Consider the following 26397-nt stretch of genomic DNA (forward strand, 5'->3'; position numbering starts at 1 on the left):
AAGAATGCTGCATGACTGAGTGGGTGCTCACAACTTGCTGGTCTCAACGGCAGCACGATGATGGGGCAAGAACCCATCGAAATCTGTACAGAATTTCTTCGGCAAGCCCAAGTGCCATGCGATTCGAGATGTTGGGGGAGGCGATGTCTGTTTAGGTTGCCTGCAGCTTCAGGCATGATGCTCAAGCCCCACTCTGATTGGCTGCAGGCGGACCACCCAGGTTTCCTTTTTGGGACGTTCTTTCTCTCCATCAACCACCTACAACCCACGCCTTTAAAATATCTCCACCGGCCGGACTGGACCTCCCCTCTTCATCACCTCTTCATCACCTCTCCATCACCTCTCCATCACACTCCACCCACAGTGTTCTCCTTCAACCTTCATCCTTCATCGACCTTTCACTCACCCATACAAAGCTCGCTGCCTCTGTCCTTCTTGCTCGTCAACCATCAACGCCGCGGCCTAGTCTCTTCAACATGGCTGATGCTGGTGAGAGTGACGGCGGAGCTCTGCCGCCCGGCGATACGGTGCCCTCTGCATTTGTCCCAAAGCGCCTGACGGATGGTTGTGAGCCTCATGGCCGTGATCCGACTGAGCGTACGCCCAAGCTTGCCTCAGGTGAAGCCACTTCACTGCACGAAAACGATAATTCCAGCCCTCAGCAATGCACCTCTACGGCTCCGGTTCTTTCGGCAGAAGACTGGCGTCGAGCACCCCTTCGTATGGGAACTGCTTACCCCAATGGTATTCCAGCCGAAGTTTCCCTTCAGGCGCAAGCATCTACTGCCATGACGCCAACCTTCACTTCCACGGCGACACACCCGCCTGGCGCGCAACTTGCAGCTTTTGAGGGGTGCTCTCCAGCTCAGCCGAGTGAGAGGCCTGTCATCAAGACAGAGCCGGATCTTCTTCACTTTCAGCAGTCAGGTGCATCAAGGAGCCCAGGAACCATTCCGGCAAGCAGTGCATACGCATACACTCCAGGTTTTGGATCTACTGCGAATGGGTCTCAAACTCCAATGCCCACTCAAGGAAAAAAACGCATAGGTAAGACAGTGTCCGTTTTGGATCTTGAGAATGCTAACACGAGGATTTTAGGAAATCATTCAGACTATTTCGATGACGATGACGATGACGACACTGAGCTGGTCGCTCGTCACGATCCCAAGACGGAAAGACAGCCCAGAACACAAGTCCATCATCCCTCTTTTCGATTGGCCGAGGAACACCACAACAAAATTTACCAGAGATTCCTCGACATCTTTGGAGAAGAAAAAGAGGATGGAGACTCTGACATAGACTACCTCAGGAAAACGGCAATTTCGAACAGTGGAATCGACTACCCTAGCGACATCGTTGTTGGTCTCAAAGGAGCTTCAGGTGTGGGCAAGTCCTCTTTGCTGAATTCTATCCTGGGACTTGATGATGCGATCGAAACGGTGAGTCTGACTTCTACGCCTGAAACGAATCATATTGCTGACAGTTTGACTTCAGGGCGATGGTTCCAAAGCATGCACAGCTGTCGTTCAGGAGTTGCGCTACCGCGATAGCGGGGACGAAATGGCCTTCCAAGCGGAAATCGATTTCATCCCGGAAACCTCTCGTGAAGACGCCATCGCCGGATACCTTGATGACTTTTTTGACCACCAGAGAAATGAAATCGATCCCAACGATCCGGACTATCACGACCTGCTCAAGCCCTACTCAACATGCATCGAAGCTCTCGGTTCGATGTTCTGCGACCACGAACACTTCGACAACCAGGACAGCATTGAAGAGTACTTGAAGTCTTTCAGTGATGCATCGATTGCGTCATTGAAGCGAGAGATGGTATCGTGGCTCAATGCGACCATGACTTCGCTGAACGTTCGTTCAGATTCTGTTCAGATCAGCGCGCCATCAGATACGGAGCTTTCTGAAGCGATTAGACCATTTCTCACATTTTCAGAAACCAACTGGGAAGATGGTGAAAGAAGACCTTCGCTCTGGCCTGTGGTCAAGGTCGTAAGGCAAGTCAGCTGACGTGAAAGAAAAGCGAGAAGTTGAGCTAATGAAATGCTACAGAGTGTTCTGTGACTCCCCGATTCTTAAGCAAGGAATCATCCTAGTGGACCTTCCGGGAACTGGAGATACGAACCGGACCCGCATGGCGGCAACCAATGAGTACATGAAGAAGGTTGACTGCACGGCGGTCGTCTCGAGTATTGAACGGTCGGAGACAAACGAAACGCTCCATGCAGATGTCCTGGCAGCATACAAGAGAACGAGACAGGGCAGCGCTGTCCTTGTTCTGACAAAATCTGACGTAAGTGCTCAAAACGACTTCAGTCTACTCCTCTGACATTTTCACAGGAATACAAGCTGGACCCATACTCGAACAGGAACCCATCCGGCGTGAGCAGTGCTAGAGACGTTCGCGAAATCACCCGAATGAGGCTTGAAGTGAGAGACATCAAGGAACGTTTGGCGCGCCTCAAGAGGCAGGCCACGAAAGCTCGTCAGGATGATGACTATGATGCGGAACGCAGAATCAATTATGAGAGGGAGCATTTGGAGTGAGTCTTTACAAGATTGCACAGCCAGGCCACAAGTTTGAAAAGGATTTGCTAATGTGTATTTTCCAGGCTGGAAGAAGTCAACCAAAAGAGCAGATTCTTTGACTACTGTGTCTGCGCACGCAACGCGGGCATCGCCCAGGGTTTCACAAAGAACTACAGGAAAATGACCAACGGAAGGACACCACTGGCAGTGTTCTGCGTCAGTAACAGTCTCTACAACCAGCACATTTGCGGCATTGAACGCGGTCAAGACGTCAAGATGAAGGTTGAGACGACTGGAATTCCTGCCTTGAAGGCGCACCTCTACAGTCTCCCAGCAGCGAAGAAGTTCAAGGCCCTGGAGCATCAATGCGGTACCCGCCTTGATAACTTCTTGAACATGGTCGAGATGGTCTGCAACGTCACCAAGCTCAAGAGGAAGGAGGACATGGAACAGATCATCTTGTCCCCTAACAAAGTAAGACCCACAGGACGTCCAAGAAACACTCCACTAACAACACAAGATGCTGTTCGAAGACATTACTGGAGCCTTTGCACAGTTCAAGGAACTGGCCATAACTCCAGTCTTGGAGAAAATAAGTGAGCTCACCGATACAGATGTTCTGACCTTACAATTTGGCTAATGTTTTGGGTGTAGAGAACAATCGAAACAAGTGGATTTCCATGGCCAAACCAAGTCTCGAAGAGTGGGCAAAGGTAAGCTATGAAGCCACAGACAATGCGAGTCAATGCTAACATTGTAAACAGTGGAAGTCGGGTAAGACTCAAAGCTAATCTTGGTCGAATCAGATCTCATTATGCTAACGTCTCAAAGTTACTTTCAGAGCCACTTGTAGGAGGCAAGGAAAATGCGCAAACAAGACACTCAACAAAGTGGATTGGAACACAGTCCTCTTGAAGCCTGTAGTGAGAGACCTTGAAAAAGACATGGAGCAGTTCGACAACACTGGCGAGATCCTAGTTCCTATTCTCAGGACCTTCTTCGACAACACAATCGACTCGATCTATCAAAGACTTGAAAGTATGTGTCCCTAAATAATTTCAAACAGAAAGAGGCTTACAGAAACAGAGGAGGCTGTAACCTCGAGAGATGCTCTCGAACCTTTCTTCAGGATATTGAAGAATGCCAAGGACCAATTCCTGAGGATATCTACCGATGCGAGTGAGAATTTGGCACGCGATTTGGCGTAAGTTCGACTTACTGATACGACAACGCACATGCTGATCGTTCCAGAAACATCAAGACGAAGATGCTCTTGGCATCAGACACCGAGCAAAGTTACTTCATGGGAAACTTGAAAGATACCTATCGAGAATGTACCGGAATGACAGGTGGGCTACTCCGAACGTTTGGCAGCACACTGTAAATGCTAACATCCATCAGGGAAGAATATGCACCCCGCTCGCGTGAGGGCTTTCCAGGAGCGAGTCAACGACGTCAAGCAAGGCCCCTACATGGCAATCAACAATGGTGCCAGAGATGCGACCCGCGACCTCCTGAAAGTGCGTGCGAACGCCCTCACAGATGAGGCCATCAAAAGCTTCAGTGACATTTCAAGGATGTTCGCCATGAACTTCAGCACTGATGGTGGCAATACACCAAGAGCGCGAGAAATTCGCTCGAGGCTGCGCTCTGAGGTCGACTCCGCTAGGGCGGTTGCGGATGGCTCCTTGGCCATGTGCCTCGACCAATGCCGCCAGTGGGGAAATTGACAACACCTCGACGGAGGAATTGCTCACCCTTATTACATGACCGACCTACCATAAAAGCACAACGGACCTCAAACAGGCTTTGCGGTCATTGATTTCTTGGATTCCGGATTGATTTTGGACCTCTTTTTTCCAGCACGGACAGTCAGTTGGTACTTTGCCACTGCTTTGATTTCTCTCAGCCCATGCGGCTAATCATTACACTGAAGCTACCTGCTTCGGCTACTTTTCTTCATCCCCTTCTGAATATCAGCCTAGTCCTAAAGGGACAGCAAAAGTCGATTGCATCACAATTTGATTGCGCCTGAAAAGTACACAGCAAAAAGCGGAGAGACAGGATGGACGAGTGTCTCCACGACCCAAAATCGGTGCCGGAACGAGCTACGGAAATGGTGATGAAGGCGTTTTTGGTTTCTTGATTTTGCGATCGAAAAGCACGCGGTAACAAGCGACAAGGAGGAAAGGTGGACGAGTGAGTCCACAACTAAAAATCGGTGCTGGAACGGACGACAAAAAGGCGATGAGAGTGGTTTTGGCTTCTTGATTTAGCAGTTGGCAGTGCAATTGAATGCGAGTCTTGATCTTCACATCAAACGCCCCCGTGTGCCAGTCGGACCGACCCCTGCCTATCCCTTCTGAACCCCACTCAAAAGCGAAATCCTCCACCACACTGAAATGTCAAAAGGGTTGAACGCTGGCTTCATGGTCGCTGTGTCAAATGGCTGCTCTTTGATGTCTGCCGCCGTGTCGGCTGGTCGCTCCCAAGTTTCAGACATGCCGTTTTGTTCAACACCAACTATTCTGGTCCACGCCCACAAAAAGACAAAACGTACAACAGCCGGGATTCGCTGCTGGTCACCCACGCAACTACTAATCGGCCGCAAGGTAGCTTATCTATGGAAGAGCGGACGGGGTTCCGAGTTTTCTACCTGCTATGGTCGTACGTGGAAGTTATGGTTACTTTTTTGCACTATATTCAACACACACGTAATGGTGCGAGACATCAACAACGTTCTGGACGACGTCGTTCTTGAAGGGCACCTATTCGCGTCTCAAAACGATGGCTACCAGACTGTGCAAGAGCCAATGGTGCGAAAGCGTTGAAGGTGCGACGAAAACGTTTGTCGAGGCTACGGCCATGACGGCGTCATGATTTTGTTGGCCTTCCTGGTCCTTCTTGCTTGTCCATTGACTGCTTCCCATCTCCACTCTTGCAGAGCCCGAAAGCTTGAAGAGTTCTTGTGGGCCCGGGGAGACGATTTCTTCGTGTGCTGCAGTCCACGATATTTCGGTGAATCTTTCTCACGGGCCCGTAGATCTTCTGGATGCCGGGGATTTTCTCATGGAGCATCGCACTCAAGGCGAATTGCAACAAGACGATGAGCTCATTGTTGGGGGGCAGAACCAAACACAGAGGCCTCTCAGTTTTGGTCGTGTCCAGTCGGAACCGTTAGCTCAACCAACATCTATCACCGCTCCATCAGTACATATGTCACCAGCCCGCTTCATTCAAGCATTTCTTACCTCTCCAACACCAAGTGCTCAACCATACCGTCCCGCTTCATCCAGGCTTCCTCCGTCCCCGAACCGAGATCTTGAGCCAGTACACGGCTATGCGAAAGCCGCGCCATACGAGAGCAACATCTTGGCACCAATGGATCCTATAATATGGACAATCATCCTAGGAGTATGCGAGGGAACACTCCGGGAAAACTTACAGGGGACCTTCGAGGAAGTAATGGCGAGGGCCGCGGAGCTCCCAAGAAAAGTTCACCGACTATTCTTCTTCCAGCCGAGGATCGGCCACACCCAAGAACAAACCCACCAACGCTGGGTCCGCTGGCTCCTGATAAAACTCCTATATGTCACTCTGGGGTGGACGTACCTGTCGGTGGGGCCCGGAGAAAAACCAAAAGTCGTCCAACTCGTTCCGTGCCGACTCGTAGCTCTTGTTTCGGCCGGGCTGTCCCTCGCTGCGGCGATTTCTCTTGAACGCGAAGATGAAGAGCAAGATGAGGAGGAGGAAGATGAGGAGGAGGAACAAGAGGAGGAAGAACAAGAGGAGGAAGAACAAGAGGAGGAACAAGAAAACGGAGAAGAAGAAGAAGAAGAAGAAGATAATGTCGATGAAAAAGCAGACGATAATGGCGAAAAGGATGATGATGAGGACGAGGACGAGGACGAGGATAACGACGACGACGGAGACGACGACGACGAAGACGACGACGACGAAGACGAAGACGACGAAGACAACGAAGACAACGAAGCCCTCGAGCTGCTCGAAGATTCAAATGAGGAGTACCTCTGCATTTTTTCGATCATAATAATTGGTGTCGCTTACGTGAGGTAAGTAAATCATGATGGGCGCTGCGTCTTTGCCTTAAGCTAACGTCCGTTGGGCTTCCAGAGATCTGTGGCGTCCTATTCCAGACGAATTTCTCCTCAACTTGTTCATGGAATTTGGCGCCTACCTTTGTTCCGACGTTGAGGATATGGTACTGTTCATGCGGTTACATGTCCTTTTCGGGTGCTGGTCTGCTTGGGCATTGATTACCATCCTTTCCGGGCTGTGTTAGTCTGATGATCGTCATCTATATTGGCACTTACAACTTGTCTTCTATCCAAAATGGCCAGAGATGGAGGGGGAGACCTCGACAAAGAGTGAAGCGGGTCTGTAAAGAAAAATGGAGCTCCTTGGGTGCAGCCGCAATGGTGATGACAAACGCAAAGATGCGCGCACCTTCTACTGCAGTCTTTGCTTGCTTGCATATTCTGCTCCATGTAATCTGAGACCGCTTCGTAGCAACCAGTCGCTTCTCTTTTTCTGCTGTTATCGCCGTCTTGCGCAGCAGGCGCGATGGCCCGAATCATGCTGTGTCCGTACTGTCTTCGTCCATCATTAGGTGAACAGCTGCTTCCTTGGTTGGTCTGCGGTGGCGACGACAGGTTCTTTGGTACAGCCACAGTTTGTTGAGCCCGCGGAGTTGTGGAACGGTCACGCCAGGTTCCGGTTGTTGAGGTCCAGTCACGACACTTAGCCGGACCATCTGGTAACCCGTAGTGAGTAAATCTTTCTCGTCCCAGATATTTCACTTTCAACGACTTACCGCGTCTCTGGAGCATCCAGACCCATAAGCGTTGCTCCTCCGAGAAGTTTCAATGCAAGAATTACGCGCCCACGATGGATTTTGAATGCTCCCCACACTGTGCGCGCTTCCAAAGACAAGCAGAAGAAGCAGCAAGAGAAGGAGACCGGCCGAGAAAGGTCTTCTTGCTTGAGACCAACGCCCAGCACACGGCGGGACAGGCATTTCGATACGGCATCCGCTATAGTCCGAGCAATCAGCGGCTTTCGAGGTATGTAATGGGCTCGCAGCTGGGAGCATGTGGCCTCTCCGCTGAGAAAGGACGCAAAGCTTCCCGAATACTCCGAGGAATGCAGTTGATACGGCCTTCCGTCTTCTCTGGAAGAAGTAGATAAAGGTCAACATTGGCTTTCACCATCGGAGTAAGGACAGAAGCATAGGGGAAGCCTCCAGATGAGGATGATTAAACACAGCCATCAGTATAGCAAATGACACCCGGTATATTGGCAGCAGTTGATCCAAGGAAAGTCGTCAATTAATACGTTGGGTATCGCGCAAACACTTTTCGCTCAAGGACAATCAAAAGGGAAAGATGTGACGGGCCGGTCTGCAAAATCACTTGCCCCGACCGACTACAAAGTCTTGTCCAGCTTCTTGAACAATCTGTTGACGCCCTTCTCCATCTTGGTCATGCCGTGCTCGAATTTCCCGGGTCCAGGGACACCAGGGCCTGCCTGCGCCGCAGTGTTCGATGCAGACCTGTGCTTCGACCCGTGTGCGTTGGCCTCGAGCTCTGTGGGGCGGTATGCCTGACTGTGTATTCCATAAGGGTCGGCGGGGGCCTGGTTTTGGTGGTAAGAGTAATTTGAATAGCCCTGTACGGTGACGCCGGGCGACTGGACCCGAGCCGGATGTGCCGCTTGGGGATGTCCTGGGGATTGAATGGGTGCGGGGGGGTGTGGGTATCCCGGGGAGGAAGCGTAGTTGGGGTATTGTGAGGGTGATGTTGGCTGCGAAGATTGAGCCGAGTAGTTGGAATACGAGGTGTGGGAGCTTGGGTGTCGTTGAATATCACCGTGTGGAGACGTCGTTTGGGCATAGGGCGACGCGCCAGCTTGGGCGGGAGGGGCAGCAAAGGACATTCCGTAGGGGGACGCAGCATGAGTATTCTGCACGGGCGGAGGAGGGAAAGATCCTGTGGCATTTGTCTGCGGAATGCTTGGTTGACGCTGGTGGTTCTGAGCATGATAAGAGTGTTGTTGTTGAATCTGGGGCGGTCCATGCTGAGTGCCCTGTTCGTGAGCGGCCGCTTCGACAAGGCCGGTTCCAGACTCTGCATCTGGTGGCGGAGGCGTCTTTTCCCGGTGTGCAATGGGCTCGGGAGCTGCTGGAGCCGCTGGGTTGTAAGGTGCAATTGGCGCATAAGGCGGCTCCGAGTCCTGGAGAGGTTCAAGAGACATGTGATGCGCTGCGGTCGTGGGAGGACCCGCAAATGATTGAGTTGTGCTAACGCTGTTGCTGCGAGGCTGGTGATAGCCTTTCGTAACGGCCAGGTGCTCCAGCTTTTGCACGACCGGACTCATGGTATCGGAATGCTCAGAATGCCTGTTTTTGGGGGTTGGAGCATCCAGTACCCGGACCTGGTGGGGCTGAAGGCACTTTTGAAGGGTATCCGAGAAGAGGGTGGCGTCTGTCTCGGTCCAGAAGTAAATATCCAGCGTATGGATCTTGAACATGTATTTCCCCTCATTCCGCTGATCGGCAGCAGGCAAGTGCCACTGTGTGTAATCTTGCTGCGGAGTACTGTGTGCACTTCCTGCGTACGAAGGATCCACGGTGATGGTGATCAAGGCGGGCTGTTTGAATGTCCGGTTGACCGTGACAGAGTCGAGATAGCCCATGAAAGCGTCCTGGTCTGGTGTGCCCGCAGCATTGGCGACCTCCATTCTCGCGCGCCGCTGAGCGGGATTGTGGTAGAGGTAGACATAGGAACCCTTGTCGAAGCGATGATGCGGGGGCTTTGCGCTAGGATGGCTGAAGTAGTAGTGGACATCGGCGTAGCTGTTTCACGTCAGCATTTGTAGAGCAGGTACTTTGTATGACATGGAGCATTCACTCACAGCGTCAGCAGAGAGGCTTCGCCGTGTTGTTGAGGCATTGCGGGGTATCAAGTGAGGCTGGAGGAAGATGGAGCACGGCCAGCCAGGAGCAGAAGGGGAAACGGCGCGAGAAATAGGACCTGGCAGTCGGACGGGAGCAGCTCACCGGAAGAAAAGGCGTGGGAGTAGGACATGGTTGCTCACAGATGGCGTAGGGCAGGGTCAGAGCTGAGGGTTGGAGGGGAGGGCGCGCGCGTAGGCGTCCAATCACCATGGCCGACTGGGGCTGCCGAGGAGCGCGTGGGCGGTCAGGTCAGCTCGCAGGGCTCCCGTCTGCAGGCGTCCTCCGAATTTTTGGATTTGGACCGCAACCCTACCACTGCTCCATGACCACCGCCCATTGCTCCGTCTCTCCAATCACCGCCCTTGACATCATCCCGACATCCTTTGACCTCCGCCAACTTTGACCTGCTCGCATTTGCAATTGCGCCCTCCGGGCCTCCCTCTCCACGCCGTCGTCGCCATGTCTCTCGTCGAGCTCGCCCACGTCTGCTCTCACCTTCAAAATGCCTCCAAGGCGCGCCTCGGCTTGACCTCCATCTCCCTCACCAAGCTCCACCTCAGCCTGGCCCTCGGCATGCAAAGGCAGGGCTTCATCTCCTCCGTCACGCCCGGCGGACCCCAACCACCAATTCCTTTCGCAATGCAACCACAAGGAGACGACTCAGGACCATATGGCGACGACAACCCAGGCTCTTACATGCTGAGCAGGCAGCCCTGGCTCGCATATCCGTCGCCCGAAAACCCCCAATCGAAAACGCAGTCGAGCGCACAGCACGTGCAGGTGCCCGAGAACCGCGCGCGGCAAAGATTATGGCTGGGTCTCAAGTACTGGAATAACGAGCCCGTCATCAGCAAAATGACGCTGCTCAGCAAACCGACCAAGAGGATATGGCTCAACGCGGGGGACCTGGAGCTCATATCAAAGGGTCGCGAGGCGGGATACGTCAAGGGACTCTCAAAGACGGGCGAATGCTTGTTCATCACTACCGACAAAGGTATCATGGAGATCAGAGAGTGCGTGGAAAAGAAGATTGGTGGCATGGTTCTTTGCAGGGTCTTCTAGAGTCGCATGGTTGAGAAGCTTGGGGAAGAGACAGAGCTGTATTATACCAACCATACCGCAAAGCGGACGGCATGGGATTCGGGCCGTCTGGTGGTCTTCAACCTTGCAAGAAGGCTGGAGAATCCACACGATCAAACACCAGGGCGGGAACACCAAGGCGGGAACATCGTGGCGGCAAATCATGACCAGCATCGTGGCCTTTCAGGTGTACCAAACATGTACGGCTTGGTCGGAATGACAACGGTTGGGAAAAAAGAAGAGAGGCTCAGACACCAATCGCTCGCGGCAAAATGTTGCAAAATTTCAAACCCCTTTTGGCGTGCGTCTACAAATCCTCCTTGAGGCTGTAGAAGCCGTCGTTCTCGAAATAGATGCCCAAGGCCTGGTACGACCATGACCTGCATATCCAATGCTTCGGGCACCTCTGACAAACCATCCGTCTATGCCACAATCTATCAGGGTATCTCTGGCCATCCAATTCAATCCAATCCACTCCCGGAGCATCCACCGTCTCACGCCCTCTCCCTCCTGTTCCTCTTCCTCCACATCTCGACGCCCCTATCAATCTCATCTCTCGTGACTCCATCCCTCACCAAACACATGACCACGCCCAACGTCTCGACATTCCGGTTTCGCGCCTCGTCGTCAAAGAACAGCATCTCCTCGTAATCGATGCCGCTGGCGTCGCGTATCTTGGCAAAGTGCGTCGTCTTGCTGCCCGGGTAGATTTGAAGGATGTCGAAGAAGTTTGCGGCGCGCTCACCGGAGCTTTTGCCTGACGCGTCGTCGCCAGAGGACGACGGGATGCGCAGCAGCGACAACATCTCGCGGCCAAGCTCCGGCGCACTAGTGCGCGACGCGGCGGCGACCTTGATGCCTTTCTGGCGGGCCTGCAGAGCGCGGAGAGACGTTGGGTCAGCACACATATCGAGACACACATGGCACGGCATGACGGGCTGGCGTATGCGGCGAATATTGGCAGGGCTGAGAAGGATGGATCAGGGCAAGGGAAATGGGCGGGCACGACAGGACGAGCTGCAGATGCGCTAGGAGAATTTCCAGAGGAGTGCAGACGAGAACGCGCAGCATCGTTCGTGGTTGCTGGCGCGCTGACCGGCGGCTCGGATGGGCAAAACGAACGTACCGCCACGAGAACGCTCCCGACGTCGCGATAGAAGCCGTACGACTCGCCGTAGCGGTCCTTGACCTTGAGCCCGTTGGCCTCGGCCTTGAGCGGCGGCGTCACATGCGTGTCCACCCAGAATGGCCACAGCGTGTAGTCCAGGTCGAAGGCCAGCAGCTTGGGCAGGGGTAGGCCGTCAGTGAAGGTGCGCGGCCAGGGTATCGCGGAGGGCACGGCCGTCGTCGGCGTCGTCGAGGCTACGCTGAGGTTTCGCGGCATGGTAACTAGGAGGCGTGAGAGTAGGATAGCGATGAGAGCGAGGACTAGCGGGCTGTGGGCGAGTTGGCGAGATAGTTTGTAAGGTGAGTGATGGAAGTCTGATGGAAATTTAGGTTGGCACCGTCGTAGGGCTGATAATGTACGTCATTGGAAGATCTTCCCTTCGGTTCCGTCGGAATGCACCTGGACGGGTCTGGAGCTGGCGCGACCACAAATTCTCGCAGCAAAACCTCTGACCGTATGCCTTGTAACCAAACAAAAGCATCTACGTATTCGAAAGTGGCATGGAGGGACAGTAGCTTTGTCGACCAGAAGAAGTAGAAACAATCAACAATCAAGCGCCTGAAAGGGTAAGCTAGACAATCTTCCGATGAATGTTACTACGGTACTTGTACAGCAAAATCAGCACCACAATTTGCTTGCAAGTTGATTTTGAAGAACTCAATTTTCTATGGACGGTTTCCATACGGCCAGGTGAAGACCTACAGTACTCGGTCCCTTGAGCCCTCCCAGTCCTCACCTTTTTCGAAGTAATTTACAATCCCGAATTGAATCCGTCATTTTGAGGTGATTTTGAGGTGGCCAACGCTACCAACCTCAGGTCCGCATTTCGTACGCCAAGCAGCCGATGCGCTGCAGAATCCACCAGAGCTGGGCTGCTTCGGGCTTGCCAAGGTCGCCCTTCTCCAATTCCTCCGAGGTCTTGTCGCGCGCGTAGTAGATGATGGCCTTTTGCTGTTGTTCAGAGACGATGTCCTTGCCGCCAGCAGCCTGCAGAGTAATGCCCTGCCAGAGATCTTCCGGAAGCTCTCCAACAAGATCAGGGTCGCGCTCGAAGTCATCATTCTCTTCAAGGATGATGGGGACTGTCGTGTTCTGATGAATGAACCTGGCACCCTTGCATTGGGCCACCTGGTATGTCGCGTGGTTGGAGTTGAGCTCAGCAGTAGTGAAGCTGGCCGTTGCAGAAGGGTGCGGAAGGTCTGCTTCGGAAGATGCTGTCGCGCTTGAAGCGTTCAAGTGTGTGTCCATCATCTGCATGATCGGCATCCTATCGACGACTGGCAAAGGGGAATTCTCGTCTCGATCGCGGTTGAACAGGACCCGAGCGATGGCCAGCATCTTGAGAGCGCACTGCCACAGGTCGACACTGTCGTATCCACACTGCTCAAGAGTGCTACGCTGGATCTTCTTGCGGTAATTCTCAATGTCCAATCCGACCGAATGCTTCCTGTGATCGTGCATGGACCGTCTCCTCAGAATATCCAGAGCATTCGACATTCTTCTCAAGGTGTCGCGGGACGAAGGCGAGGAGCGTTCGTCCTCATCCACCTGCTGATCACTGACCATCACGAATGATTCCTGCGACCCGTTGCTGGGAAGGTATCCCATCTCTTCCTCGATCCCAGTGAACTCGCGGCGTGCATCTTCAGCCTTGTCAAGCAGCTTGAGTCCATTGTCGGTGAGCGCATTGTTCGGAAGGTAGACAACACCCCAACAACCAGTCCTGAGATGGTACTCGTCGAGTTGGTTTGCCTGTGGTCCAGCCTTCAGAGGGCACATGAGTTGCGGTGGAAAGTAGTGCTTCTCCAGAGCGTACGAGAGGAACAGGGCTCCACAGTCCGTCATAGAGCAGTCATTGAGGATGATGTATGGAACAGCGCGCAGGCCCTCCCGACGCTTGAGGTATGTGCCTTTGGACATGTGCTCGGCGCAGAGGCTCAGCTTGCGGGTCCGTTCAGTGAGGGTCGCAGTGGAATCGCCATCGACAGCTTTGTCTTCTTCGCTGGTATAGCTGCCCGTCCACTCTTCAAGTTCAAGTGGCTCGACCACAGGCTGCTTCACATAGACCCTCGTCAGGCATTCAAATGCTCGTGGTCCGCTCAAGTTGTTGTGGCTGAGGTCGAGCCTTCGAAGCACTCGGCAGTGCCTCAGAGATTCAAGAAAAAAGGTAAAGTCGCAAGCCTCCTGGTCACTCTTGACGGTGATGTTGTTGTTTGACAGATCCAGGTCGACGATCTCGAGTTGCGCGAGTTTGATGATTTTGGCCAGCGCGCGCAAAGAGGCTGTAGTGAGGTCGTTGCCAGAGAGATGCAGCTCCTCCAGTCGATTCGGCGACACTCCGTTTCGCGCCTCCAAGGTCTCCGCGAGACCCTCAATCATGGACAGACATCCTTCGTCGGTGAGCTTTTTTCCAGGAAGCTCGAGGACGAGCGGCGAGATCTCTGGACGAGGGATGGACTTGGCAAAGCATTGCTTCGTTTGCTTGCGCTGTGCGAGATGTCAGCAAACTGCAGCTGGCTGAGCAGGAGCGGTCAGGCGCACCAAGTCTTTTGCGACGATTTGACCCAGCTTGGGTCCATCGGACTTTCGCTGCGAGCGGAGTGTTAGCTTGCGTGCGATGCGAGTTGGGAGTTTGCGACAGCGTCCTTACATTTTTGTAATTGAGCTTCATTGCGCTCAGGTAAGCGCGTCAGGTGTCGCGCGCCGAGAGTGGTGATGTCGTGGTCGGCGCCGTTGGTGGGTGTGTTGTGGAGAAGGGAGGGTCAGTATTGCGACGGCGTCGTCGACGTCGACGTGCGCCCGCAGCTTGGAGACTGGAAGCAGTCGCGAACAAAACAGAAAGAGCGACCCCAGGCAGGCAGGGACGCCAGATTTGGGAAAATGGCAGCACAGATTTCTTCAGCCAGGTGCATGCAACATATAAGCAAACCACGTCGCGGGTCGGAAACGGGTGATTGCAGCCACCTTGATCCGCCTTGAGAAGAAACGTCCCTCTCCATTCACCAAACAGAAGCTCGTTTGTACAGGTTCAATTCCAAAAAGAAAATATCATGGGTATCTTTCCTCTTTCTACGAGAGCCAATGGCCTACCAGACGATCAAACCGTTGCGGAACACTCAACGGCGACGGTCAACTCTCTGGATATGCCTCCATCGCTCCCTAGCAGCCAGCAGTCTAATCAGCCAAGCCCGTATTTCTACGTGTTGTGCTCAAGGTCTAAACGGAGAAGCAGTTGCAAAGCCCCGTTGACGGCTGTCTTGTCTTGCGCGGACTCAATTTCCGCGAATACCTCTTTGAGCGACAAGAGAGTGTGGCAAAGCCAGTCGCTTCGGCCCGAGACATCTTGTCGCGTTGACTTGTTCGGGTTGGAATGTCTTGACATGAAGCTGACGTCGTGGAGTTCATATCGCCGTGATGGAGATTTCTCGTACAGCTCGAGTCAGGCTGCGTTCGTCTTCTGCTTGCGAATTCTCTTCGCCCATTCCGACAGACGTCTTGGGGCGATTTTTGTTCAAGCCCTCCAAAAGCATGCATGCTTTGCAAATGGTCTGGCTGGACAGGTAGCCGCAGCGAACACATTGTCCCATTGTCTGATTGACGGCTTTCTTTGTCTGGGCATCTCGCGAAGGGTGGCCATTTGTTTGGTCCTTTGCCTTGCTCTTCTTCTTTGGGGCCTTTGGAGCAACGGAACTCAAGGTTATTTCTGTTTCTAGCCCTTGGGATTCCGCAGCCTGATTTTGTGTGAGGGCAAGTTCCATCTTGGCCATGTCCCCGCCCGAGCTTCGGCCTTGCGCGCTTCCACATCCACCTTCTTCTTCGTCGGGGACCGCTTGGGCAGCAGATCCGCATCCGGTTCCTCCGCAAGTCTTGTCGCCATCTGCCCCTGGGACCAGCTTGGCCATGTCTTCTCCGCTTCTCACGACATCCAGAATTGCGCTTGGCCGCACACGCTCTAGGTTTTTAATCAAGGCTCTGGCACTTCCACGGAATGCTTCGGGGGAATATATGCACTCGGTGCTGAAGTAGTCGAGATTCTTGTGGTGGGCGTAGAGGACGATTTCCTTTTCGTAGGCGTACTTGAGCGGCTTGCTTCTCTTTATTTTGGTGTGATCGAACATGGGCTTTCCGTCAGGACCAGAAGGGGGCGGAGCAGCAGAAGGAGTCGACGTCACGATCGAGGTAGTTCGGGCAAGCCGAGGGAGATCGCCTCTGAGCACTGGGATTCGTCGTCAGCTTTGGTGTTTTCGAAGGGTGATACACAAGAGACTAGGATGAAGGCAAAATCCATTCCACTCCTTACAATTCATGAGCACTGTCTCTGCGACATCATCTGCATTGTGGCCAGTGACGACATGGCCAACGCCCAACTTTGCGGCTCCGCGGTCAAGCGCCTGGCGCCTGAAGACACCACAGTAGGTACAGTTTCCTTTCTTGCCAACCTGCTCGACTACTTGATCCATTGTCCAGCCATAGAGCTCGTCGTAGCCAACGATGGTCAAGGGCATGTCGTACTGATGGGCATTTCGTTTGACCGTCTCCAGACTATCATCTCGGTATCCCTTGATGCCCTCATCGATACTCAGAAGTATGAGCTCGACGCCATAGTCGTAGCGCTCGTTGAGGGTCTTGAGGACGCTGGCGAGAACGGTGCTGTCCTTGCCACCGGAGGCACCAATCGCAATCTTTTCGCCGCGCTGGAAGAGGTTGGTCGAGGTAATGGTGTGATGGATTTCAGTCTCAAAGACTTCGAGGAAGCAAGGCTTGCACAATTTCTGGTGATTTTTGGGCCGCAATATCAGGGCGCGGTTGCGCTGGCATAGGGCGCAGAGCGAGGGCGGCATTTTGGAGAAAGTGTTGGAGTTGGGAGGCCTGAGTCAGTGGAAATGGATGAGCCGTGAGACGCGGCTCGCGGCTCCGCTTCGCCCCGCCGCTAGGGCGCGTTGGCCCTGGTGCGTGGGGAGCCCTGGCCCGGGCCAATATCAACACCACACCTATCGACAAAGCTTGCACAGGTGCCAGGACGCGACTTGATGACTTGGTCACCATTGATTGGCCTCTTCGATGGAATTAATGAAAACCAGCCCGTTCGATTGGATGGTTGCACCAGTAGCACTGACAGCGCGCTGCGACGCGGCATGGCCGTTATGATCGGGATGCTATACTGTCGGGCGACAATGACGTGCAGCGGGGCTGGATAGATGAGCGAGGGAAATTGATTTGACTGAATCGGAGATATCGCCAGTATTTGTTCCTGACTTTCATCTCTCACCTCACGATGGGCATCGAAGCCTACAGTGCAGCTAAGTAACATGCCCATACCCATCTCTTGACACGACCCAAGGCCTCCCAGCTTTACCGTTGGAAGATGGAGGAAGCTTCCAGGCTTTCCAAATCTCAGTCTTTTGTGGGCATCACGAACGGACGGAGAACAGCTTACGCCGTTTGGCTAGACTCGAGGTGGTGATGCGGGGAACAGCCGTTGGCAAACATGACTGCAGCGAGAGAGCGACAAGGGGAGCAGCTTTCCAGAGACGCGATTGGACCATGGGACGGAGAAGAAGCCTTCGAGGCTATGAGCTGTCATGGATGAACGACCAAGCAACGCGGGTTGCGGGTCGGGTGCGCGGCGCGCAGCATCCCAAAACCACCATCGCCCTGGCAACGCGCGCTGTAAACACAGCTGCAAGCTACCCAACCCAGGCGCATTTCTGGCCTCGAGACTTGGTTCTGCCCGCCAACACGCCCTCTTGCCCACATTGCCATCGATAATATTTCTCTCCATTGCCGCCCCCGTCAACCTCTTCGTCTGCCTCTGGGCCGACCTGTCGACCACTCTCCTTCTCGCGCGACCTTCAAGTAAGGAACATCCCGCAAAACCCCCAATGCTCGCCGGGTCGCTGATCCTACCCCTACCTTAGCACCGTGACGGACGCGAGAATGGCGTTGGCGCCGGAACGGCCGTCTCATAAGCGACACAAGTCGACGACTGCCCTCAAGTCCATCTTGACCGGACGACACCACAAACGCTCTCCCTCTGACGGAGCAGCTCTTTCTGCTGCCATGCCAAAGTCCAAGGAAAACGCCCGCCCACGCCCACACAGTTCGCATCCTCCATCGACGGCCATGCCCTTGCTTCCTCCTGATCACCCCCATAGCCAGAACCGAGTCCTGGGCGAGATTCCCAATCGCGCCAGCAACCAGGCTCCACCGAGAAAATCACACGATGATCGCGAAAGCAAGGAGGGCAAACGGCGGTCCCTGCATAAGACCATCAGCTCAGTGTCCCTTCGTTCGCTTGGAAAGGGCCCAGAGAAACCCAAAGACGAGTCCAAGGAGGACAAGCGCCAACGTAACGACTCTAGGCCTAAGAAGCCCAAGTCGTCAACGAATCTTGCTGCCGTCTTTTCCAAGACCAAATCCCCGAAAGAAAAGAAGCCGGTTGTTATCGACAAGGAGAATACCGCTCCCGTAGTTTCAAGCGCCAACACTCCCATCTGGGCGGAGTTTGTCGCGAAACCCAACGGCAACACGAATGGAGAGCGTAGCCTAGCGGACGAAATCGCGCTATACACACCCACCCTCTACACACCATCGCAGCAGCGCAACTTCAACGCATTCGATCAGCCTACCCTCAATTGCGAACGAAACGAACGGAAGCCGTCTCGGGTAGGCTCTCGTCCAAGCTCCTGGCACCTGCCGAGGAGCACTTCCTCCAATTCCTTCATCGAAACAATTTCCCGCAAGTTCAGCGACGAACGAAAGGCTGCCATGGGCGGCAAGACGCAGACAATCGTAGAGAATTGGAAAGAAAGGATCGAACTCTCAAGCAGGTCCTCTCAAGAGTCCGCGTCTCACCGCAAGAGTTCTGAGAAACCAAAAGTCAGTGAGGAAAAGAAGCAAGTGGAGACTGCTCTAGCCTCGAAACGGGGCTCGAGAGTGATGGCAGTCGTCGCGGCAATCAATGGGCGTGCCAAGGAGACACCAGTAGAGCCTCCGTTGGACGAGGAGAAAATTGACGTCGAGTTCGAAGCCGTCCTGGTAAGCAAACACTTACACAGCTTTCAAGCCCTATACTTACATGGACAGGACTCGAGGAACATTGCCGACAACCTGCGCGACAAGATGCGTAGCCTGGATGCTCGAGTCAAGGCTGACTTCATCAGCAAACACAAGATTGAAAACATGCAACCGGCAACAGAGGCCCCAGCTAGGACTTCCATGTGGGGAACCAAGCGTAAGACCTTTGGTCGCAGGACAACGTCTGACAACAGCAGTGATCGTGTTGTCCTCGACCGCGATGACCCAGGCAACGATCCAAAGTCAGTCAGACCACGCAGCAGGACCTTTACCTTCAAAGCCGACAAGGCTGAAAAGCGCAAATCCGCCGAGGTGACATCAGAAAAATGGTCCAAGAGCGACGATACCAATGCGGCCACGTCCAAGTCACTCTCATCAGCGACGGGAGCTTCGTTCCTTGGTAGAGCTCCAAAGCAGGCAATCCCCGAAGACTTTGTTTCCTACCTTCGCAAGGTCCAAAAGCCTGAGATTGTGGAGGTTGGAAAAATCCATAAGCTCCGTTTACTACTCAGGAATGAGACTGTCGCCTGGGTGGACGCCTTTATCAAGAAAGGCGGGATGATGGAAATAGTTGGCCTACTGCACCGTATCATGGAGATTGAATGGCGGTATGTGTACCTATCACGTTGCTTTTTGCAGGACTGACAAAGACTAGGGAGGAACACGAGGACCAGCTTCTTCACGAATCGTTGCTCTGTCTCAAGGGTCTTTGTACTACGGATCTTGCCCTCGAAAAGTTGGAAGAAATAGAGTCGACACTCTTTCCTGCGCTACTCGCTATGCTCTTTGACGAAGAGCACAAAGGTCCCAGCGAGTTCACCACACGCGGTGTCATCATCAGCCTTCTCTGTAAGAAGCCCATTTCCGATGGTCAAGTCACGACTAACTCTCGATAGTTGCATACCTCTCTGCTGCTCCTGTCGGAGGTCGACGTGAACGCGCCAAATCGATTCTCAGGCTTCTCCGAGGTCCACAAAAGCCAGACAACGCTCGTCCGGTACCCTTTATCCTGGAGATGCACCAGCCGCGGCCATATCGGACGTGGTGTCAAGAGGTCGTCAATGTGACCAAGGAAGTATTTTGGATCTTCCTGCACCATTTGAACGTCATCCCTCTCCCTGAAGATTCGGAGGGTAAACTTCAGCGAGTCCAGTCCCAGGATAGCTACATCAAACAGTATTTCCCTCAGCCTCGCCCTCCCGTTCCAGCAGCACCATACGTTGGTGGTGTCGAGTGGGACGCTACGAACTACATTTCCACGCACCTGGATCTGATGAATGGGCTGTTGGCTTTTCTTCCCACCAAAGCAGAGCGCAATGAGCTGCGCAGCGAGCTCCGGGCCTCTGGGTTCGAAAAAGTCATGGGTGCACAGCTCCGTACCTGTAAAGAAAAATTTTATGGCGCGGTCCATGATGGCCTCAAGACGTACATCAAAGCTGCCGCAGCGGACGGCTGGGAGATTCGGGACGTGCGCATGGGCCCGAGAGACGACAGGCCAGCAAGCCCAAAGAAGTCGAGCCCAAAGAAGAAGAAGGCCAGCGACGAGCCCCCGCAGATTGGTCCTCCCAAGATGGAGCTGCAGAGTCTAGGCCTGGGTAGCGACTTGGAGCAGAAGCTTTCTCCGCCTAGGAAAGACGACAAGGACGACTTTTGGATCTGACTCGGCTGATTGCACCTGGTGACATCAGAAGACCACCACGACTTCTACAACAGTCTCCGCCTCATATTTGATTAAACCAGTGCAAGAGGGCAGGCGGAGTTGAAAGGTTCTTTCTTTGGTAATCCTCATCACTTGTTCTCTATTCCCACCTTTGCAGCTGGACAAAGCACGAAACTTACGATTCACACGACACCAACAAATGACATTGAAGCTGGCTGATGAAGGTGCAAAGCGGCATATGGAGGAGCTTTTTCTTGTATTGATACTAGGGCAGGAGGCTTTATTGCTCGGAGGACTGGAGTCATCAGGCATGCAGAACTGGCTTGTGATGGCTGGAATCAACGATATCGATACAGGTACATAGCAATGCTTTTTCAAGTGTCGGTACTGAAGTGTTTCCCTTGAACAACTTTTATTTTGACGTTTCCAGCATCGACTGGAAAACAAGACTGGGCAAGCGTTTAGAGCTTGTAGGATTCTTCTTGCTTCTCTTCAAACTTTCTAACTACTTAAGGCTTTCTATCTCCTTAATCTCCAGAGTGATCATGTTGCGCTCTTTCTGTATAAATGGCACGCTATAAAGAGCTCTAACATTGCTCTAGTAACATGAGTTTGTCACTACCCCGGAGGATAGTAGTGAGGTAAAAGTACTTAAGTAACACTCCTCCAAGTCAAGTATCATCATGGCAGCATGATACTCACGCCAGTTGCAGAGCGCTCTGTAGGAATCGAACCTACATCTCAGAGGCTCTGGCCTTCATTCACGTGGAATGAGCAAGCTTTTAACACATCAATTTGTTAAGTGGCACGAGCAAGCTTTTAACACTTCGGCAACTTGTTAATTCATGGGCGGCAGGTGGTGCTTGACCTTGTATATCCAAACGCCTTCGCACTTGTATTCCACTGGCTCGCTTACCGAAAGTCGGCCCGATACCCTGTTGTTGCCCCAGCCCGTCGCGTCTACCAGACTACCTTCAAGTCCAACACTCTTCTTCAAGGCAAAGGCAACCTCAGCAACCCTCTCGGACGACCTTGAGACTTCGACGACGCCTTTGGCTCACTGCAAGGCTTGCATTGCTTTCAGAAGAATCGACCTGCTTTGGGCTTTTGCTCTCTCTGTGTTGACGACTTGACTGACATTACGACCATACCCGCTGCACTGCTCCTAAACTGGTAATCCTGGAGTGATGGAATGCTTACACAACTACAGCCTCCCCATGCATCCCACATCGTGTCGGACGTCGGCGGAAATACACACTTGACCCTCTGACAACTTGATCTCCGTCCATTTCCCAGACTTCGGCTAATCAAAAGCTTCTTGCTTTGTAGGGTTGACTTGACAAGAACTCTCCAGCATCAATTCAGCAACAGCATATTCACTATGAGCAACCCCACCAACAACCCCAGCAGCAACAGGAACAATCCTCCGCCCAGGCCGTCCTACCCTACTGGACCGCGGGGCAATGGCTATGGCAATAGCGGCCAGAATCCGCCGTGTGGCTACAGCTCATATTCGTACCCCCGTGGCAGTTACGGCTACAACAATAGATACCAGTACGGATACAACCCTCACTACCCCAGACAGACGCCTTCCCAACAGCATTCCAACTTCAATGCTCCGGCGACGCAATGGCGTGCCCACCAACCTGGACAAGTCTCCGCCATGCCTGTGACCCGACCTGCCGACCGACCACCGCCCATGGACAACCAGCAGCCAGCGACGAAGCCATCCCCAGATCATCCCAAAGAGAGCAAACTGAGCAGCCTGGACATCGACACCATGATCCAGGAAGAGAGTGCCAAGGCCAAGGCTAAGGCGGCGATCGACGCCAGGAAGGGCAACAATTCTCTGGGTTCGGCCGACAAGGAGAGCGCAGATGGCGGCGAGACTACTCGCAGTCAAGCTCGGGGAGGATTGTCCTTGGCAACCAACACGCTCGTGACCAGGGTTGATAGTCCGACGGGCTTCCCCGGAATCACAAGGTCTTCCAACCTCGACTCTTCCCCCGACAAGGACCTGCCCACCTCCGCATCCCAGCCTAAGATACCGGCTGAGGGTCCCACTATCTCGGGTGCCAACAGCATCCCTGTTGGTCCATCGAAGGACCGCCGTGGCAGCGCCAGGAACGTGGACGGGGCGCCGTCCTCCCATGAAGAAGACATCCGGGACTGGCTCATCCTCACTGGGTTCCACGACGCGAACTTGCGCAATGAGAGGCTCCAGTCCTTCCGCCAGCTGCCAGCTGAGAAGAAGTCGGTGGCCCCCTATATCGAAGAGAACCGGCGCAGCTCGTCTCGACGTCAGGGAGTGAAGGAGGATAGTCCAGATGAGGCGTACATGGGCAAAGTGAAAGACCTTGCCAGACGAATGAGGGGCGAGTTGTAAGTGCTCTTCCCTACAGCTTTTCTGAACCCTACTAACGGATTTGCAGTCCCCCGGAGCTGCTGAGAGAGCTTGCCGCCACGGAGACTGGAAGAGAGCCTGGCCCCCCGGAGAACATATACAACAGGGTCACCTCCAAAGCAGATGCTCGTGAGATGGCCAGGGAAATGGCTAAGATGATCGACGCATCCAAGTAAGTTCAACACTGGCTCAGCTTTGAAAGATGCGAGCCACACCGAGAAGTTCTGAAACCTCTGAGTGGTTTCTTGGACATGGCTAATTTGTCCAGCCTTCCCAGGCTTCGGAGCTCCCCGAGCCCGCACCTCGACCGCCAGAACGACCAGAGACATGAGCGCGTCCAAGATCACGGTCACTACCGCGACCGCCACGACCGCCGCGATGTCCATGATAGACGCGAGGGCATGGAGCGCGTCACCTCTGCCCGGTACCGTGACGAGCTCACGCCCCTCCGGGCTGGCTCGGAACAGTATCATAGCCGCTATCATGCATATGACCAGCATGATGGAAGGCAGTCTGACAGTCGCCGTTCGAGGTCTCCTCGCCAGCACGCGCAGACGTACCGTGCGCGACCTCCCATGCGACCCTCGGCTGAGCCTAAGCTCAGCTCACGTCAAATCAACAGTGAGAGACGCGTTGGGCCCTGGCAAGAATGGAAGGCCGACTATACACGTCGTCGGTACGAGTAGTCGTGGTGTCTCGAGGACGAGCTGCGCTCCGTGGGTCACGGCTTCTCCTGGTCCTGCTAGACCTTTTTCCCCTGCTCTCATTCGTACGGAGCCTCATCATGCCACCGATATTAAAGGCGTTGGTCGGGCCGTAAAAGTTCCTTCACTTTCTTTTCATTGCTTTCCGGAGGCAGCCCCTTCTTGATTCCCCAACACCAGCTCGAATTCCCCGTCTTGCGATCAACACACGTTTTTATGATACCCTGAACAGACAGCAATTCAATAAAAGTCTTTTCCATACTGGAGTTGTTTCAAAATGTCTGTTGAAAATCCATCAAATTACATCACAATAGTGACAGGCCAGCGCAAGCTATGAACAAGGAAAGGTGCCAATTGCACTTGGATATCATGGAATCATCATCACCCCTCGACAGCATCAAACCAGGCGTACGCTTCTCTGTCTGCCTTGTCTCCCTTGGCCTGCTCCTCTGGTACATCTCCCTTGAGCCACATTCTGTCGTACTCAATCCCCGTCTCTTGCCAACCCAGTCTTGCAAAAACACCAAAGGCGTCCGGATTCTCGGCCCAAACCTCTGCCGTCAAGCGTTTCTGGCTACCTTCGGCTGCTACAGCAATCTTGGCCATGATCGCTCTCAGCAGGATCAGCGCATGTAGCTTCGTCCGCGCATACATCGGGCCTACCCTGTAGCCCTCCTCGCAGTCGCGCACCAGGACCCACGACCGCAAATCGTCCAAGTCATCTAGGCGCGTGACTGCAAGACCCCACGCGTCCTCGCGGTCGATAAGCGCCTGGCTGCGCAACCACAACTCACGACGCTCCAGTCCCGTGCACGACTTGTCGGACTCAAGCAAGCTCTGGCCCGTGACGCCGCGAATGTCGGCCATCTGCTCCAGTGTCTTGCTCAGCCAAACTCGCGCTGCTTCCGAGTCCTCTCCTAGCGGTCCCTCTCCTTCCTCTGGCACCATTGGCGACTGGCCCAGCGGCTCGCGCTCGGCGACCTTGATGGTCCCCGTGGTCTCAAAGCCGCGGCGCTTGTACATTGGCGCCTGGTCATTGACAGAGTCCAGGCCAATCTGGTTGACGCCTTTGGACTTGAGGTACTCCACCGCCGCGTCGAGAAGCAGCGCTCCGCCACCATTGCCGCGGTGCGGTTCCGCGACGACAAGGGAGCCAAGCCAGCCCGTCTTGTTGGCAAAAGGGATAGCAAGAATGATGCCGAGGGGCTCGGCCTCGGGGTTGATGTCGGCAGTCGATGGCTCCTCGGAGGCCGAGTCAGACGGGCTCTTGTTTGTGGATTCTGCCGAGGGAGAGTTGGGATGCAGCACCAGATACGATCCCTCGCTCGAGATCCAGTGCGTCTCGTGGTCGGCACGGCTGCGGTTCCAGCCCAAGCTGCGCGTTTGGTCCCACCAAAAGTCGCCAATCTTGGTAGACGAGGCGAGCGAGACCAGGTATTTGTCGTTGGAGGCGAGGACCATGCTGGGTGTTGTTTGGGGGTATATTATGCTAGGAAAGTTTTCTGGGGAGGTCAGCGGGTTGTTTTGGTGCTTTTCCTCATGTCACTTCTCGTCTTTCTTTTAACGCCGGAAGATGCGTTTTATTGACTTGGAAGCAAGGAAACGACGCGGAGATGGAGAAACGATGGAAATGCTGAGACAGGAGACAGTCTAAGAAAATTGAACATGGCCAACATCTTCGAAATTGTGAAATCACGGAAAACTCAACGATGAAACTAGTAGGCTCTCTTCTCCTCGAACAAAAGCAGTTGGGGCATTGGGCCGACTTACTTGTGTTCAAGGTCTATGTGCAAGTCTCTCGGTTTGTTGTGGCCATTCAGTCTCTTGACTCTTTTGCAGCGTGTCTTGAATCTTGCAATCTCAGGGGTCGATTGCCAAAATGATGCTGATGCAGGATGAATGCAAAAAACCCGAAGAAGGCTGAAGACAAGGCTGAAGAAATACCTGTATCGTGGCTGGGCAGGATGATCTCACATTGACCTCATAGCAACCCCGCCCCCTGTGCCACGGGGCCCCCTTGTGTTCTTATCGGCCTGAGGCATTCAAAGGGGAAATCTCGGCGCAGATGCTGTGCTGACAGCTGCGCCACCAAGACTGAATGTGGAGGTGGCATTGGTCGAGCACGAACACCAAGGCTTCCTGTTATGCACAGCCAGTTTTGCAAAAATGGGTGTTTGTTCAGCTCCTCTTCTCTCCACCTCCGCAGGTTGTGTGAAAGCACAGTGTGTCGAGCCATCCGTGCGATTGGTCGGTTGCTCCAACAGGCAACCCCAGTTTCGGGGAAGATGGCTCCGGAGGCCGTTGCGGCGCCGGTGAAGGCGGTCCGTTCCGCCACACTTGCTGCGCCAACCCGCACCGCCACGCCACCATTGACGTCTTGGTTGTCGCCGCAACTCGTTTTCGTTCTCGCCTGACTCCAGTCCCGTCTCTTCACCGCGAAAGGGGCAAACCCGGAGAGCTACCAAGCCGCAATCATCCGCGTCGTCGCCATCGCCTTCGTCATTGTTGCAACTTGCGCGTCAGCAAAGCTTCTGCCTCGACGCGCCAGCTTACCCGCTCGCTCGCCCCACGCGTCATCCGCTTGTTTCCTGCTCTCTTGGTTCTTTCATCAATCGTCGACGCGGCTTGTCAGCCTGTTCCGGCCACCATGCGGCCAGGCACATGTTCAGTCGTCTTTCTGCCTACGGAGTTCCCCTCGTCAGCGACTCCTCCTTGCTGTGCCTCACCCCGCCGCGCTGCCTTTACTCACCGGTACATGGCTGACCGAGCAATGAGCGAGTCGTGCGA

The 26397-nt window shown here is 54.0% G+C and overlaps 10 protein-coding genes across 10 annotated transcripts; 4 read left to right on the forward strand and 6 right to left on the reverse strand.

Annotated features, from left to right (window-relative positions):
* Nucleotides 1-476: 476 nt before the first annotated feature.
* Nucleotides 477-4271, forward strand: J3D65DRAFT_663614 (uncharacterized protein; the record flags this gene model as incomplete). The annotated part of the gene is made up of 14 exons (XM_066802683.1): nucleotides 477-1047; nucleotides 1099-1439; nucleotides 1495-1866; nucleotides 1949-2004; nucleotides 2065-2305; nucleotides 2353-2555; nucleotides 2625-3015; nucleotides 3062-3137; nucleotides 3196-3254; nucleotides 3306-3315; nucleotides 3373-3579; nucleotides 3628-3745; nucleotides 3793-3890; nucleotides 3943-4271. 14 exons carry the CDS (start codon nucleotides 477-479, stop codon nucleotides 4269-4271), a joined length of 3072 nt encoding a protein of 1023 aa, XP_066659597.1.
* A 2630-nt stretch (nucleotides 4272-6901) lies between these two features.
* J3D65DRAFT_16804 (uncharacterized protein) lies at nucleotides 6902-7872 on the reverse strand. The gene is made up of 2 exons (XM_066794225.1): nucleotides 7376-7872; nucleotides 6902-7315 (listed from the first exon to the last, which is right to left on the reverse strand). The coding sequence occupies exons 1-2, from the start codon at nucleotides 7757-7759 to the stop codon at nucleotides 7136-7138; spliced, it is 564 nt and encodes a 187-aa protein (XP_066659598.1). The 5' UTR covers nucleotides 7760-7872; the 3' UTR covers nucleotides 6902-7135.
* J3D65DRAFT_16796 (uncharacterized protein) lies at nucleotides 7873-9668 on the reverse strand. The gene is made up of 2 exons (XM_066794220.1): nucleotides 9475-9668; nucleotides 7873-9415 (listed from the first exon to the last, which is right to left on the reverse strand). The coding sequence occupies exons 1-2, from the start codon at nucleotides 9510-9512 to the stop codon at nucleotides 7987-7989; spliced, it is 1467 nt and encodes a 488-aa protein (XP_066659599.1). The 5' UTR covers nucleotides 9513-9668; the 3' UTR covers nucleotides 7873-7986.
* Nucleotides 9669-9799: 131 nt separating this feature from the next.
* Nucleotides 9800-10835, forward strand: J3D65DRAFT_16889 (mitochondrial 37S ribosomal uS8m domain-containing protein). Its single transcript, XM_066794234.1, has one exon. The coding sequence runs from the start codon at nucleotides 9977-9979 to the stop codon at nucleotides 10577-10579; it is 603 nt and encodes a 200-aa protein (XP_066659600.1). The 5' UTR covers nucleotides 9800-9976; the 3' UTR covers nucleotides 10580-10835.
* Nucleotides 10836-10858: 23 nt separating this feature from the next.
* J3D65DRAFT_609349 (magnesium-dependent phosphatase-1) lies at nucleotides 10859-12173 on the reverse strand. Its single transcript, XM_066798675.1, has 2 exons — nucleotides 11724-12173; nucleotides 10859-11469 (listed from the first exon to the last, which is right to left on the reverse strand). The coding sequence occupies exons 1-2, from the start codon at nucleotides 11979-11981 to the stop codon at nucleotides 11092-11094; spliced, it is 636 nt and encodes a 211-aa protein (XP_066659601.1). The 5' UTR covers nucleotides 11982-12173; the 3' UTR covers nucleotides 10859-11091.
* A 373-nt stretch (nucleotides 12174-12546) lies between these two features.
* J3D65DRAFT_16897 (uncharacterized protein) lies at nucleotides 12547-14801 on the reverse strand. The gene is made up of 3 exons (XM_066794236.1): nucleotides 14416-14801; nucleotides 14307-14354; nucleotides 12547-14252 (listed from the first exon to the last, which is right to left on the reverse strand). Exons 1-3 carry the CDS (start codon nucleotides 14434-14436, stop codon nucleotides 12579-12581), a joined length of 1743 nt encoding a protein of 580 aa, XP_066659602.1. The 5' UTR covers nucleotides 14437-14801; the 3' UTR covers nucleotides 12547-12578.
* A 365-nt stretch (nucleotides 14802-15166) lies between these two features.
* On the reverse strand, nucleotides 15167-16606 carry J3D65DRAFT_546543 (uncharacterized protein; the record flags this gene model as incomplete). The annotated part of the gene is made up of 2 exons (XM_066796820.1): nucleotides 15167-15981; nucleotides 16066-16606. The coding sequence occupies 2 exons, from the start codon at nucleotides 16604-16606 to the stop codon at nucleotides 15167-15169; spliced, it is 1356 nt and encodes a 451-aa protein (XP_066659603.1).
* Nucleotides 16607-17702: 1096 nt separating this feature from the next.
* J3D65DRAFT_545811 (GTPase binding protein-like protein Rid1) lies at nucleotides 17703-20502 on the forward strand (the record flags this gene model as incomplete). The annotated part of the gene is made up of 4 exons (XM_066796787.1): nucleotides 17703-18803; nucleotides 18852-19450; nucleotides 19498-19691; nucleotides 19739-20502. 4 exons carry the CDS (start codon nucleotides 17703-17705, stop codon nucleotides 20500-20502), a joined length of 2658 nt encoding a protein of 885 aa, XP_066659604.1.
* A 2243-nt stretch (nucleotides 20503-22745) lies between these two features.
* Nucleotides 22746-23818, forward strand: J3D65DRAFT_609360 (uncharacterized protein). The gene is made up of 3 exons (XM_066798676.1): nucleotides 22746-22884; nucleotides 22935-23078; nucleotides 23175-23818. The coding sequence occupies exons 1-3, from the start codon at nucleotides 22841-22843 to the stop codon at nucleotides 23590-23592; spliced, it is 606 nt and encodes a 201-aa protein (XP_066659605.1). The 5' UTR covers nucleotides 22746-22840; the 3' UTR covers nucleotides 23593-23818.
* Nucleotides 23819-23844: 26 nt separating this feature from the next.
* Nucleotides 23845-25195, reverse strand: J3D65DRAFT_16951 (uncharacterized protein). The gene has a single exon (XM_066794241.1). It carries the CDS (start codon nucleotides 25069-25071, stop codon nucleotides 23992-23994), a length of 1080 nt encoding a protein of 359 aa, XP_066659606.1. The 5' UTR covers nucleotides 25072-25195; the 3' UTR covers nucleotides 23845-23991.
* Nucleotides 25196-26397: the final 1202 nt, after the last annotated feature.

The sequence above is a fragment of the Phyllosticta citribraziliensis genome (assembly GCF_038025025.1).
Source record: "Phyllosticta citribraziliensis strain CPC 17464 chromosome Unknown J3D65scaffold_1, whole genome shotgun sequence".
Classification (NCBI taxonomy): domain Eukaryota; kingdom Fungi; phylum Ascomycota; class Dothideomycetes; order Botryosphaeriales; family Phyllostictaceae; genus Phyllosticta; species Phyllosticta citribraziliensis.

Excerpts from the sequence above, each read along its gene's own strand:
- J3D65DRAFT_16897 (XM_066794236.1), bottom strand. The coding sequence starts at position 14,436 with ATGAAGCTCAATTACAAAAAT. Across the intron at positions 14,355-14,415 it reads TGAAGCTCAATTACAAAAAT|CGAAAGTCCGATGGACCCAA; the intron begins GTAAGGACGCTG and ends CTCCGCTCGCAG. Across the intron at positions 14,253-14,306 it reads AAATCGTCGCAAAAGACTTG|CGCAAGCAAACGAAGCAATG; the intron begins GTGCGCCTGACC and ends CATCTCGCACAG.
- J3D65DRAFT_609349 (XM_066798675.1), bottom strand. The coding sequence starts at position 11,981 with ATGCCGCGAAACCTCAGCGTAGCCTCGACGACGCCGACGACGGCCGTG. Across the intron at positions 11,470-11,723 it reads TCGGGAGCGTTCTCGTGGCG|GCCCGCCAGAAAGGCATCAA; the intron begins GTACGTTCGTTT and ends CGCGCTCTGCAG.
- J3D65DRAFT_16951 (XM_066794241.1), bottom strand. The coding sequence starts at position 25,071 with ATGGTCCTCGCCTCCAACGACAAATACCTGGTCTCGCTCGCCTCGTCT.
- J3D65DRAFT_16889 (XM_066794234.1), top strand. The coding sequence starts at position 9,977 with ATGTCTCTCGTCGAGCTCGCCCACGTCTGCTCTCACCTTCAAAATGCC.
- J3D65DRAFT_16796 (XM_066794220.1), bottom strand. The coding sequence starts at position 9,512 with ATGCCTCAACAACACGGCGAAGCCTCTCTGCTGACGCT. Across the intron at positions 9,416-9,474 it reads GAAGCCTCTCTGCTGACGCT|CTACGCCGATGTCCACTACT; the intron begins GTGAGTGAATGC and ends GACGTGAAACAG.
- J3D65DRAFT_609360 (XM_066798676.1), top strand. The coding sequence starts at position 22,841 with ATGGGCAAAGTGAAAGACCTTGCCAGACGAATGAGGGGCGAGTT. Across the intron at positions 22,885-22,934 it reads AGACGAATGAGGGGCGAGTT|TCCCCCGGAGCTGCTGAGAG; the intron begins GTAAGTGCTCTT and ends ACGGATTTGCAG. Across the intron at positions 23,079-23,174 it reads AAGATGATCGACGCATCCAA|CCTTCCCAGGCTTCGGAGCT; the intron begins GTAAGTTCAACA and ends TAATTTGTCCAG.
- J3D65DRAFT_16804 (XM_066794225.1), bottom strand. The coding sequence starts at position 7,759 with ATGTTGACCTTTATCTACTTCTTCCAGAGAAGACGGAAGGCCGTATCA. Across the intron at positions 7,316-7,375 it reads CTGGATGCTCCAGAGACGCG|ATGGTCCGGCTAAGTGTCGT; the intron begins GTAAGTCGTTGA and ends ACGGGTTACCAG.